We start from the raw sequence: 14,169 nt of genomic DNA, 5'->3' as shown, positions 1-14,169 counted from the left end.
AATGATTAATAAAAAAAAATATATTTCTAAATATATCACATATATATATATATATATATATATATATATATATATATATATATTATGTTTTTATATATGACATCGATAACAAATAATTAAATATACAGAATGATCGAATAATTAATGATATAATCAGAAAGAGTCTATATTAAAAAATAAATCGAAAATATAGAATAAATTTTTTCACATGAAGCATGAAGTTTTCAAAAAAAAAGTATGATTTTAAATATTGGTCAAATATATGTACATTTAAATCAAGATTATATCAAGATTAAAAAAATAAATTTAATTAATTAAAATAACAGAATAGTCAGAAAATATTAGAAATTAATTATTTATTCAATAAAATAATATTTTTTATAATATCTAATAATAAAAATTTATTGTAAATTAATATTTTATGTATTTTTGATTATTTAATTCAATAAACATAAATGAATAAATCGAGAAAATAAATTACGATATATAATTCAAGTCAATTAAATATACAAATATTCGGTGAATATTAAAGTCGATTTTTTCGAAAAATATTTATGTATTTTCAACAAAATTTAATGATTTTTTTAAATTTTTTATTAACTTGAATATTAAACATTTTTTTTCGAATATATTAAAATTCTTTGACGAAAAAAAATTAATTTAATTAATTTTATAACACTCAATTATAATAATAATTGATAATAATAAATAAAATAATATTTTTTATTTTTAATATCATTAATTTTGTAATTATTTTGTAATATTATATATATATATATATATATATATATATATATATATATAAAGAGTTCGATCAAATAATATATATAAACATAATTTCTTATGAAAAAATAAGAAAAAAAAATAGAATAAAATTTTTTCATCTAGACTTTATTTTCATGTAGACTTTCATCTAGACTTATTTTTAAGTTCAAAAATTGTTCGATTATAAATGAAATTGACTAATTCTTAATTGGATATAAATAAATTATCAATAAAATTATTAAGAAAATTATTCTATATATGAAAATAAATAAAAAATGTAAAATTAATTTTATTTTGTTTAAATTTCGAGAATACGGATTTTAGAAATAATTTTCGAGAATTTTAAAAATTGTCAATTATTCTTGATAAGCACATATTCAATCTCTATTCTTTCAAAAACAGATGTAATATTACAGATAATATTATTCTATATTTTTTAATTATTTTCACATATAAGATAACTTTTTATCATTTATATTTATATAATTCACTTGTAATTCACTCGAATTAAAAATTAATCAATTTAATTTGTATTTAAAAAGTTTTCAAACTTGATTTTTTCGAAATCTTGACAAAAAACATTTATTCTATTTTTTTATGAAAAATCATTCTTATACTTAATATTTGGTTGGATCATATATATATATTATATATATAAATTGTTTCAAATAGATTATTTCTTAGATAATAAAAATTATATCATAATGATATATTAATATAAAAAATTTTATTTCAAAAATTTTTTTTAGTTTTGCAAGTAGAATAATTATTTTAATCTAATTTAAATTTTAAATCTAATTCAATTAAAATTCATATATTCATATTTGATAAGTTTTTAACTTTGAGTTTTTAACTTTGAGTTTTTTAAAAATTAAGTTTCAAATAAAAAAATATTATTTTTTTTTTCAATTCATTTTTACTTATAATTGTCTTCTGTCTTTTTGTATTTTTTATATTAGAATATATATATATACTCTGCAATATTTTATATTTTTATTTTTACTATAATTATTCATTAGTCATGATTATTTTTTATAATTCTGAAAACAAAATATTTTACAAATGATTATAATAAAAAAAAAACTTTTTTATATTATACATATATGAAAATTAAAACATAAACATTATTAAAATAAAATATAAATATATAAATATATGAAACATTTAAAAGATATCATAAATTAATGAAATATCAATATAGTTTATAATATTAATATAATATATATTAAACTTTATAATATATTTTAAAGTAAAACATAAAAAATAAATATTAAATTAAATAAATTGTAAATAAATTTTAAGTTAAATAAATTTTTTATAAATATAATATATATTTTTATCATTATTTCTGTTACATTTATAAAATTTCATATATCACATTTTTATGATTTTTGCTTTTTGCAAATTAAATATTGGATTTTATATAGATGCACATAAAAAATATATATTTCAATTTTGATAAAATCAAATTTTATTATTTAATTAATTAATTAATTAATTACAAATATTATTTTGTAAATATATTTTAATACATTAAAAAGACAAAATCAAATTTATAATACATGTAAATAAAAATCTAGATGCAATGATGGTTTAATGTTTAATGTACAAAAATAAATTATTTTATATCCCATATGGTATATCAAAAGTAAATCAATTTATTTTTCATAAATATTTTTAATTTATCTATTAGAAAGTGTAAAACTTAAATTAACTATTTGTATATAATATGTAGTAAAAAGCATGATGAAAATAAATTAATAATATTATTTAATATGTTATATTAATATTATTAATATAATTAATGCATTAATATTTTATAATGTACTTGGAATTGATATATTAGAATTAATATATTAATACAAATAAAACAAACTATATTTAAAATATATTTTTTGAATGACATTTTTATAATTTCTATAATGTAATCATATCCTTCTTTAAAAGAAAGTATGGTCATTCTACAGCACTTCGTTTATATAAATAAAATGGAAGTCAAAGGTTATTAGCCTTAAGAACTAAAACATGTATTCTCATTGGTTAAACTCAAGGGTGTGTGTAGTTGTGCCTCCCATCTTGGATTTTTTACGTGTAAGTAGGCCAAAATAATTTACTTAGCTATTAATAAACTACTATTTTCTAATGTATTGCTTATATGCATAAATAAATAAAAATTAATTATCATAACATTACCAAAATTAATAAAACTTCTTATGTCGCATACGAAAAAAAAATTTATCGTAAAAAATATTTCACAAAATAAGTCACAATTATAAATCTTCAAATATCTCAATTCACTTTTGCACTTTTCGCTGTGCACTACCGCTGCACGCTATGACTCCTTCATACGTAAGTAATACACTATTCACTCTGCCTTTAACTCCCTCTCTTAAATTCACAAGTGCATCAAACAACCAAGTTACCAACTTATTGGCTAAACCAAACTATAAAGTGCCAGATGCTTTATATTTATATAAACGTAGTTCAGCTAGTTAAGAATATAAACAAAACTACATTATATTAAAATCTAGGGAAAAATATCAGTATTAAATTCTCAATTCTAAAATGTAAAATAGAGAAATCTATATTTTTTTTTTGCATTAATTTATAGAAAAATTATTCATTATCAATATATATGAATTTCAAAAAAACAACTCATACTTTTCAAAGAAACTTTTAAGAAAAAAATTCATAAATAGACTCTATTTTTGTGAATTGTAATTTTATAAATAATTTCACAGTCTATTTTGAATTTAAACTATAATGAAAATAAATTTGGTAATAATATTTCAATTTTCAAATCATTTGTCAATCAAATTAATAAATTATTACAATTACGAACATAGTTTTCTGCAATTTTATAAAATATTTGCTTATATATATCGATAAATTATGTAACAAAAATAATATAAAATTGTTATAGTTTAATATAATGAGCATTATATTAATAGTATTTTTTATATTTATATTAATTATTCGACTTTTCTTTTTTATATTAATAAAAAGTAAAGTCAAAATTCTCAAATTTTTATTTTTTATGTTTTATGTTATTTTTTATGTTTTATTTTAATTTTTACTAATTATTTGATATAATAATTTAATATTAATACATTATATATATTATATATTACATTATATATATTATATATATATATATTATATATATTATATAGATTTTTTTATATTTATAAATTAATTACATTATAAATACATTGTCTTTTAATACATAATATTATTATATATATAATAATATTTATAATTTTTATTTTAATAAAATTATACTGATTACAATTCAAAAATAAAATATATTTACAATTAAAAAAAAATTTGTTATAATACAATATATACTTATATTTTTGTAAAAAGATTATACTTATTTTATATTAATTAAAATTACAAATCTTAATAATATTGATTTTTTAATTTAAAATTGTTTATATGAATGAATCTCTGTTATTTAGTAAAAAATATGAATGTATTTTCATTTATTTTAATAAAGTAAAAAGATTGAAATAAAATGATACGTATAAATAAAATTTGAAAAAAATTATTTAATTTGGATAAGTTTGGTTCTTAGGTAGATTTTAATTTAATGTAGTTTGATCATCCCTTATATTATTGCATAATAATTATTTACTTTAGGAGAAAAAGATTATAAAACCAACAGTATTTTTTTCTGGGAATTAATTATTAATTTATTTTTACTTTTTTATAAAGTTGCTAAAAAAAATCATTGGAAGTATAAAACAAAGTAATAATAATAGTAAAATTTAGAAATGAAAATAGGGAAATTGACGAGTATTCTATTTACATTTTATTATCATTATAATTCCAGAATTTTATCTAGATAATATAATAAAATACCGTTATTTCTTCCATTTTCATTTCTAAATGCTATTTAGCAATATTCCTTTTTGTCATTTTTATAAAAATTAGACTTTTTTTAACAATTCTTTATATATTATTTATTTATATATTATATTCGTTATATAATATTATATAATATTATATATAATTATTCGTTTATATATTAATTTTTTATATATTTATTTTTTATTTAGTTTTAAAAATTTTATTTATTTTTCATTTTTATTAAATCATTTGCTTTATCATTTTAAAAACTATATTTTTATTTAAAAAATTATTAACTTAATTTACATTAATATTTTCTTAAATGAATATAAATACTTTAAATATAACCTCAAAGGTATTCGAAGTTTATTATTTATATATTAAGTATTATTACTATTTATTATAATACTTATATTATTTATATACGAATATTACAAAAAATAAAAAAAAAATATTAGATTATGTATATTTAAATCAATTTTTCTAGGAAAATCTTAATTATATTCTTGTTATATTAAAAACTTATCAAATTCAAAATATAAGAAAAATAATTCTTTTTACATTAATTATTAAAAAATTTCTAATTAAATATTATATTATTATCTACTTATATATTATTGTTGCAACAAATTAGATAAAGATAAAAATATATATGTATACCAATTCATATGACAGATTATTATATATATATGTATATATAACCTTATTTTTAGATTATTAGTTTTAAATTATGTCAAAATTTTATTTCAGTATTTTATATTATGAATCTAAATTATATATTTTTATTTAAAAATATTAATATATATAATATATATATTTTTTGATTTTAATTTAAATCAATATCAAAATTCATAATAGAAAATCTAGAAATAAATACATATTAATTGTTTCAAAATATTTATTTCTTTGTTAATTTTATTTTTCAAAAATATAAAACATTAAAATTGTCTGAAATATTTGGTTTTTCCAAATTATATTATTTTTTTTATTATGGTATTTCCAGATAAATTTCTGTTTTTTTTTTTTAATTCTTTGAACAAATGTAAATAATTTCTTTAATGATAATGATAAATGATCATTTTTTAGATTTTTATATTTTAAGTTTGTATGAATCATAATATTAAAATATCTTTTAAAAAATATTATTCACTTTTAAAAAAATTTAATTAAAACTCTTCTGGATTTTCTAAGATTTTCCTTTTTAAATTTAAGATCAAGAATTATAGCGATTCGAGTCATAAACAAAAAATTTTAAATTTATTATGAATTATATTTTTTTTACAAATTTTACCTTTTTTACTCTTTAATTCTGAATAGATATTTATTAAATTTAGTGATTTATTAATTGTATCAAAGATTTAAATTTTTTTAATTATATTTCATTCTGATTATAATTTTGCGATTTATATAATTTTTTATTATAAAACTGACGATTTATTTTTAAATTATAACAAATTATGAAACAAAAAAATGTAAAGAAATTAAGTCGTAAAAATAAAAATGATAACAAAGAAAAATAAAAGAATAAATTATCGCAACTTGAGCATAATTTATGTTCTGAGTTATTAAAAATAATTATTAAATGTAAATATCTTTGATAATAATACTTTATTTTATATTGACTAATGTTAATATTTTTTTATAAAAAATATCCAACTGAATCAAATAACATATTAATTGTAATATAATAATAATCGGTATATATTAATAATAATCGATAATTATTGATAATGTAAATAATAATTAATAATTTTCAATATTAATTGGTTTATAATTATCAACAATGCCAATAATAATTTTGTTTTAATAATCATGTATAGACAAGTAATGGAAATTATGTTATATAAGTGTAAAGCATGGAGTGGGAATACTCACGTGATATTATTCCTTTAAGAAGGAGTTTTTGCGATAATAATCTTGTAACTTATTTTTATTCAAATATATTAAAAGTAATATATGTATCGTATATGTTTATGTTTTTAATTATATTTGTCATATTTAAATTTTTAAGTTGTATATTTATGAATTATAATTATAAAATATATGAACTAAAGTTTTAATTATTATATTATATATATATATTAATTTTCTTAATTTTCTTTTTTATTATTAGAATTTTACTAAAAGAATTATTACTATTAAATATCTATATGAAAATAATTATATAAAAGAATGGATACAATAAGATTTGGTTTATTAACAGGTAATTTTATTATATTTTTGTTATATTTATTTTATATAAAAATTTTAAATTATATTATAACATATAGATGTTTTTATTATATTATTATTTTATATATAGCATAAATCATAAATTTAATTGTTATATAATTTTAATAATATATTAAATCATTCTGTAATTAATTATTATAATTATTGTAATTCAATATTAAAATTACATTTTTTTTATAAAAAGAAACAATTATATTGAATATCTATTACTTATATCATAAATAAGTTTTTATTTTTTAATAATAAAATTTATATTTTTATCATCAGTTAGTGATAGCTGTTATAAATATAATAGTGAGGATAAAAGTGGATTTGAAATAGAACAATGTATTAAAGATAAAAATTCTGATATTGGAAAGATTTTAAAAGGTGAAATATATCATAAAACTATTGTTCCAGATAAAGAATATATAATAAAGGTATAATTATATAAAAAAGAATTTAAATAAAAATATTATATTTTTTTATATTACAATTAATAATATAAGTTTTTTATATAAGTTTGTTATACATAGGAAAATCTAATTTCTTGGAGTGATAGTAGACAAGTAGATGTCATCTTAACAATTGGTGGTACAGGATTTTCTAAAAGAGATGTGACACCTGAAGCAACGAAAGAAATTATTCATAAAGAAGCTTCTGGTATAATTACAGCTATGCTAATGTCTAGTTTAAAAATTACCCCAATGGCTATGTTATCTAGGTAAAATATATGTAATTAAATTTTTAAAAGTTATTCATTATTATTTTAATTTTATTTCAAATAAAATTGAAATAGATATTTAAAATATTAAACTATTTTGATTTCATTGAATAATTTTCAAGATATTTTTTTATATTAATTATTTTTTGCTGATTTATTTTTTATTTTAATAAATAATAAAAATAATGCTTATATATTATAATATTAAAATATAATTTTTATCATATATTATTAAATTCTATTATATTTTAAAAAATTTTTTAATATTTATATATATTTATTTTATATGTATATATATATATATATATATATATAGAGTATTCTATCTATAAAGTATTATGAGTATTATAAGAAATTTCGCTATATTAATTAATTCTTAATTAATAATTTAATTTTATTTATTAAATTTTTATATAATATTCTTAATTAATTGCTTGGAATAAACAAAATTTCAAATAAATATTATTAAATTTGATAGCAATTATATTATTTAAATAATAAAATATTAATACACTATTCCATTTAAAAAAAGAAAGGAATGTCGTTTCTATTTTCCAATACTCTCTAAAATTTTTTTTGCTCTATGATTGGCTTTTGTATCAATATTTAATTATAATAAAAATTTAATGAATATCTTTAATAATTTTAAAGAAAATAATTTGTATTCTCTATATAGAATATATTTCATACATGCTTATATATACTTACTTTATATATACATATTCTATTATACAAAATATATATAATATAATATAATATGATACAATTAAATAAATATATAATTATAATTATAACAAATATAAAATTATATATATAAATTTTTAAATATATGTTTAATATTAATAAGAGGTGTTAGTGGAATACGAGATAAAACATTAATTATAAATTTACCGGGATCACCAAAAGCTGCAAAAGAATGCTTAAGTGTAATTGCACCTGCTATACCACATGCTGTTGATTTGATTAGAGATAATAAGGAAAAAATAAAAAATATGCATGGAAATATGCAAAATAATATTGTTGCAGAAAAACAAGATAAAATTTCAGTAAGAAATATTCTTTTTATTGAATAAATAATTTTCTATATTCAAAATAAAATATAATATAAATAAATATATAAATTTTATTTTTTAGTCATGTTTAACTAGTATAATTAAACGCAATAGGGAATCTTTATATCCAATGATTAGTGTGGAAGAAGCTTTACAGTTGATTCATAAACATGTAGAACCATTAAATTCTAATGGTAAATCAGAAGAGGATTTAGAAAAGAGTCATAACAGAATATTGGATGGTAATTTATATTCTAAATATGATTTACCACCGTTTAGAGCTTCTATTAAAGATGGTTATGCAGTCTTAGCAAATGATGGAAAGGGCAAAAGAAAAGTACTAAGTGGAATAAAAGCTGGAGACACTGTAAGTAATATAGTAAAGATATTTTATATTTTATATTTTAAAATATTTATAATATATCAGTTATAAATTCATAGGTCACTACAATTAAACTTGTACCTGGTACATGTGTAAGAGTAAATACAGGTGCTCCAATTCCAGATGGTGTGTAATATATTTAATCAAATGTTTTTTTTTATTTTTTATTGATTTTTTTTTAATTTAAAGATGCAACAGCAGTTATTCAAGTTGAAGATACTAAACTTATAAAAGGAACTGCAGATAATATGGAAGAAGAAGAAATCGAAATCATGAAAGAAGTAAAATCTGGACAGGATATTAGGTATTTTATTTTTAATTATAATTATAATGTTAGTTAAATAATAATTATATTATAATAATTATATCCTTTTTATATTTTTATTTTCTTTAAGATCTATTGGTTGTGATATTAAAAAAGGGGAATTAATTTTAAAGTCAGGAACAAAATTAGGAGCTGTAGAATTAGGCCTTGCTGCTGCATGTGGTTACAAAAAATTATTAATCACTGATCTTCCAAAAATTGGTGTATTATCTACAGGAGACGAATTACAAAATCCTGGAACTACTTTATTGCCAGGACACATATATGATAGCAATAAAATTACATTATTATCAATATTAAAAGAAAATGGTTTTGATGCTTTGGATATGGGTATTGCAATAGATGAGTAAGTCTACTTATATCTTATTTCATTTATTTAAAAAAAATTATTATATAATTGTTATATATATATTATATAGTGAGAATATTATGATAGACAAAATTAAGTATATTTTAACGCAAACTGATGTACTTATAACATCAGGTTCTGTATCAATGGGTGATAGAGATATGTTGAAGTCTATTTTACAACATTATTTCAATGCTACTATACATTTCGGTAATATTATTATTAAAGTAATACAAATAATTATATTCAATAATAATTATATAATGTTTAAAAATTTAAACTTTAGGTCGTGTAAATATGAAACCCGGGAAACCGACTACTTTTGCAACATGCTTTTTTCAAAATAGAAAAAAATATTTATTATGTTTACCGGGTAATCCAGTTTCTGCAACTGTTACTATGAATTTATTTGCACTGCCTTTATTGAAACAATTATGTAAAGATTTTTCTATACCTATAATTGTGAAAACAAAAGTATGTAATATATTTATTTATTTTAAATTATTAATTTATATAATACTTAATATATATTTTGATAATAGTTAACGTCATCTTATAATTTGGATCCACGTCCTGAGTATGCAAGAGCAATTTTAAAATGGACTAGTACGGATATTTTACCACTAGCTTATAGTACTGGAGATCAAATTAGTAGTAAATTACTTAACTGCAAAAATGCAAATGCATTATTAATGTTACCAGCGCGTACGACAGAAAAGATTACATTACAAGAAGGAGATGTGGTACAAGCAATGTTATTAGGATTTATGCAATAAATATAATTAAATGAGTATAATATTAAATAGAATTAAAACAATTTTTTTGAAAGATTTTATCATTTTTTGTTTTATTAATAAATTTGGGAATAATATACATAATTAATTCTTAAAAAAAATATGTTTAAAAATTTATATATATATATATTCTATATTTTTATTTATTTTATAATTATATTTTTATAATAAAATTATTTTTTAAATATTTTTAAATATATTTTTAAAAAAATTAATCCTATTTCCTGATTATTATTTTAAAAAAATTATTTAAGATATTTTCTTTAATAAATTGAAATATTATTTTTTTATATTTCTATAAATCTGCACTCTTCGATATTTATTTGTCAAAAGATAAGATTCATTTGGCTATATAACAACTTGTGATTTTTCAAATTTATCGATAGTCCAAAATTTTAGAAAAAATTGACTAATTATGACAAATTCCCTTGTAAACAGACATTCTATATTTGTTTTATAGATTTCTTGATTTTTATTCCATTTGGTGCGAATAATTTATAATATTAATATTCATATAATTTAATAGTTTATATAATTAAATTACTATTCTTTTTGTTATCAACATATTCTTTCTTGACTAAAAAACCATTCATTTTATCTATAATAAAGCAGTATCTATATAAAATTAATAAAACTAATAATATTGGTCATTTTCAATTGTTTCAATATTTGAAATTAATTTCTTTAATTTTTTCTGGTTTTTCTAAAAAAAAAAAATATGATTTTTTGAAATAGTCATTAATTTTTTAAATCCATGATTCTGTAAAAAACATAAATCATTATATTATGTTGTTTGTTTCTAATATAGAATTGATTCTTTATATTATAACTGCCATTTTAATATTTTCTTCTGTATTTTTTTTTGTAATAGCAAGAATTCTATTGTTTTATCAATGAGCATGTTATGTATATTGCATTAAATTACTTATTAATATTATTAATATATAATGTTATTTCCCTGATTTTTTTCAGAATATTGCATATTAATTTCAGCAATTTTCTTTTTATTTATGATTTGTAATTTTTTTGATCTATTATTCTGTAAATTTTTTTGGACTTAAATTCTATAGATCATCATTGACAACAGATCTTGATTTCAGTGAACAATTATATCGATTGCAAAATCCGTATAAAAATATCACTTCTGATGATAATTTTATTTTCTTTAGAAAGTCTATATTTTTTATTTTTATTAATAATTTTTAAAACTTCATATTGATTTTTAATTTTCAGTGAAATCGATTAATTTATCGATTATAATATTTACCAATTTAAATGTTTATAAATTTCATTTTAATAATATTAATTAAAATTATTGATTATGAGATTTGAATTTTGAATTTTTGATATCTAGAAAAGAATATTTGGTATCTAAAATTTTAATACTTAGAAAATTTATTCGGATATTTAGATATTTCGTGAAAGCGATGATACAATTGAGAATTTTGGTTCAAAAACCAATCGTTCTTGATTTATTTTCGATTAATGTTAATAAAAAAAAAACTTATAACTTAAAATAAATTTAAAAAAAATTAAAAATTATAGATTAGAATTTAAAAAATTAAAAATTATAGATTTTTGTCAATATTAATAAAATAATATTAGTAATTAATACTAGTAACTAAAAATAAAATAATTGAAAGTAATAAAATAATGAATTTTTTCCTTATAAGATATTTAAATAATTTTTATGAACATAATAATTTATAATATCAATAATAATTTGTATGTTTTTTTTATATACTAATAATATTTATTATATAAATAATTTATATATTTAAATTTCATATGATACATTGGATTGATATACAATACTCCTCCCATATCGCAAAAGTTGATAAGTTAAATATATTTTAAGTTATTATTGTATATTCCTGAAATGATCCATCATTATTCTAAATTAAATTCATTCATATTTATTTATTATAATTTTTTTTTTCTTTCTTTATATACATTTCTATTCTACTTTGCATACATTTGTCTATATTTATTAGTGATAAGTGAATTTATAACTAGTGATAAGTAATTCTTGACTATGTAATGCAATTTCAGTTATATTCCAAGCTGTTACTATTATTTTTTTTTTTTTATTTACAATTGTTTTCAGTTTGAAATTAAAATTGCTTTTGAAATCGTTCTATATTCTGATTAATCTGAATATAATATCAGTAGCGATGAACAGCAATAATACGTATCATTTTTTGATTAATGATATTAATGATACATTGAAATTCTGGAATAATTAAATTTTCAGTATAAAAAAGTAATGCTATTTATGGATAATCAATTCTAATTTTATTCTAATTTTATTAGCATTACTAATTTTTTTCTTTGCATTACTACAATTTATGATCCATAAATGTCGGGATTCAATTAATGATAAATTTGCATCCTAATGTGTAAAGAATCAGATATTACAAAATTTGTCTGTTTCAATTGTTATTTTTCGAAACATTTTCGAATATTAATTATAATTAATTCACATGAAAAAATTGAAAAATCGATTAATTAAACATTCTATTGGTATCTTTAAAGTTTTTATACAGTTGACAATCGTATGTATTGATGAAAATGCTAATTTTTTCTATAAGATGACATATTTATTTGATTTATTTATTCAGTAAAAAATAAGTAATTAATCATATTGACTCTTTAAATTCTTCTTTATGTATATCTTTTTTGATAATCGTTTAAAAAATATTTGTACTTTCTGTGTTTTCTTTTCTGAATTACGAAAGAAATAATAATACTTTTTTGTAATAAATAATAAAATATATCTATAAACCCAATAATATATTATAAAATTTACTATATTGCATCAAATTTGCTAATATCATATTTCATTTCTTCATGCTAATGTTTTCTCTGCCATCTAAATGCATTATCTGTTTTTCCAATAATTTTCATATTCTTGAGTCCTTTATTTTGTATTTGTATATTTTGTAATTTGCAATGAAATTGAGAAAAATAACGCTTCCAGTACATTTTTATACTTTGATGATTAATTATTTAATTAAAACTATTTATTTGATTATCGCGCGAGAAATTGTAGATGTCACCATAGCACGAAAAAGTGATTCCATCTAGTGAGATTAAAGGAAAACAGAGAATCTATTATTTAGTAACGTATAAAGGAAAAGTGGGGGAGCGGCGCGAGGAAGAAAATGGCCGACAAGGCAACGGTAAAAGGGCAGGGACGTCTAGTGAGATTCATGTTTTGGAAGAAAGAAATGTGAAATTCGTGTTAGGTCTCGTAGAAGCAGACGGGAAGTATTAATAAAAAGATCGTGTTATTGTTTTTTTTTTGTGGTGTGTTTAAGTAAAATATTATCAGAGTAGTCTATTGTATTTGTATATTAATTTATTGTTTAAAAAAAAGTTCGCGGGCCGTGTGTAGGAATAAAAGGGCTCGCTAGAGGTAAACATAAATTGTGTTAGTTTACGTTTATTTTTTATCATTTAATTATGTATATATAATAAATGTGCAAGTGGTTTTATTGAAAATACACTACTTGGGACTTTTCTAATAGTGTATAAGTCTGGCAAAATTTCGTACGTGACAAATTCATCGATCAGTAGAGTAGGTTTATGTTAGCCACTTGTGGCCATCTACGGATACATTTAAAAGGTATCCTATTATCCTTATCCTTTTAATTTCTTGATTTTTAACATTGGCTTTGTATTTTTTATGAATTTAATATATTTTGTTGACAAA

The 14,169-nt window shown here is 17.5% G+C and overlaps 3 protein-coding genes across 15 annotated transcripts in view; 2 read left to right on the top strand and 1 right to left on the bottom strand.

Moving 5' to 3' along the window:
* The window catches only part of LOC550695 (carnitine O-palmitoyltransferase 1, liver isoform), a 28,884-nt gene extending 25,671 nt beyond the window's left edge, over positions 1-3,213 (bottom strand). For all 4 annotated transcript variants that reach the window (XM_026438847.1, XM_026438848.1, XM_026438849.1 and 1 more), the window contains exon 1: positions 2,959-3,213. The gene's annotated coding sequence lies outside the window, so the exon portion shown is untranslated. The remainder of the gene's footprint in view (positions 1-2,958) is intronic.
* On the top strand, positions 2,733-10,493 carry LOC552364 (gephyrin). 3 transcript variants are annotated; one of them, XM_026438852.1, is made up of 12 exons: positions 2,733-2,856; positions 6,731-6,820; positions 7,117-7,268; positions 7,365-7,552; positions 8,400-8,598; positions 8,687-8,971; positions 9,046-9,112; positions 9,176-9,290; positions 9,382-9,657; positions 9,731-9,870; positions 9,947-10,134; positions 10,203-10,493. In XM_026438852.1, the coding sequence occupies exons 2-12, from the start codon at positions 6,790-6,792 to the stop codon at positions 10,434-10,436; spliced, it is 1,875 nt and encodes a 624-aa protein (XP_026294637.1). In that variant the 5' UTR covers positions 2,733-2,856; positions 6,731-6,789; the 3' UTR covers positions 10,437-10,493. The 3 variants fall into 3 exon arrangements, with proteins under 3 accessions (XP_026294637.1, XP_026294636.1, XP_026294638.1); XM_026438851.1 differs by lacking the exon at positions 2,733-2,856 and adding an exon at positions 6,463-6,566; XM_026438853.1 differs by lacking the exons at positions 2,733-2,856; positions 6,731-6,820 and having other exon boundaries at positions 7,133-7,268; positions 7,351-7,552.
* Positions 10,494-13,587: 3,094 nt separating this feature from the next.
* LOC100577995 overlaps positions 13,588-14,169 on the top strand; it is a 32,354-nt gene continuing 31,772 nt past the window's right edge. For 6 of the 8 annotated variants that reach the window (XM_016910871.2, XM_026439194.1, XM_006557625.3 and 3 more), the window contains exon 1: positions 13,588-14,082. The gene's annotated coding sequence lies outside the window, so the exon portion shown is untranslated. The remainder of the gene's footprint in view (positions 14,083-14,169) is intronic. The other 2 variants (XM_016910869.2, XM_006557621.3) reach the window with 2 other exon arrangements.

The sequence above is a fragment of the Apis mellifera genome, linkage group LG2, assembly GCF_003254395.2.
Source record: "Apis mellifera strain DH4 linkage group LG2, Amel_HAv3.1, whole genome shotgun sequence".
NCBI classification, from domain to species: Eukaryota; Metazoa; Arthropoda; class Insecta; order Hymenoptera; family Apidae; genus Apis; species Apis mellifera.
Note: the sequence above shows the minus strand (reverse complement) of the source record. Positions and strands in the feature narration are given on the sequence as shown.

Coding starts and splice junctions, on each gene's coding strand:
- LOC552364 (XM_026438852.1), top strand. CDS start 6,790: ATGGATACAATAAGATTTGGTTTATTAACAG. Junction 7,553..8,399: donor CCAATGGCTATGTTATCTAG/GTAAAATATATG, acceptor AATATTAATAAG/AGGTGTTAGTGGAATACGAG. Junction 9,113..9,175: donor AGGTGCTCCAATTCCAGATG/GTGTGTAATATA, acceptor TTTAATTTAAAG/ATGCAACAGCAGTTATTCAA.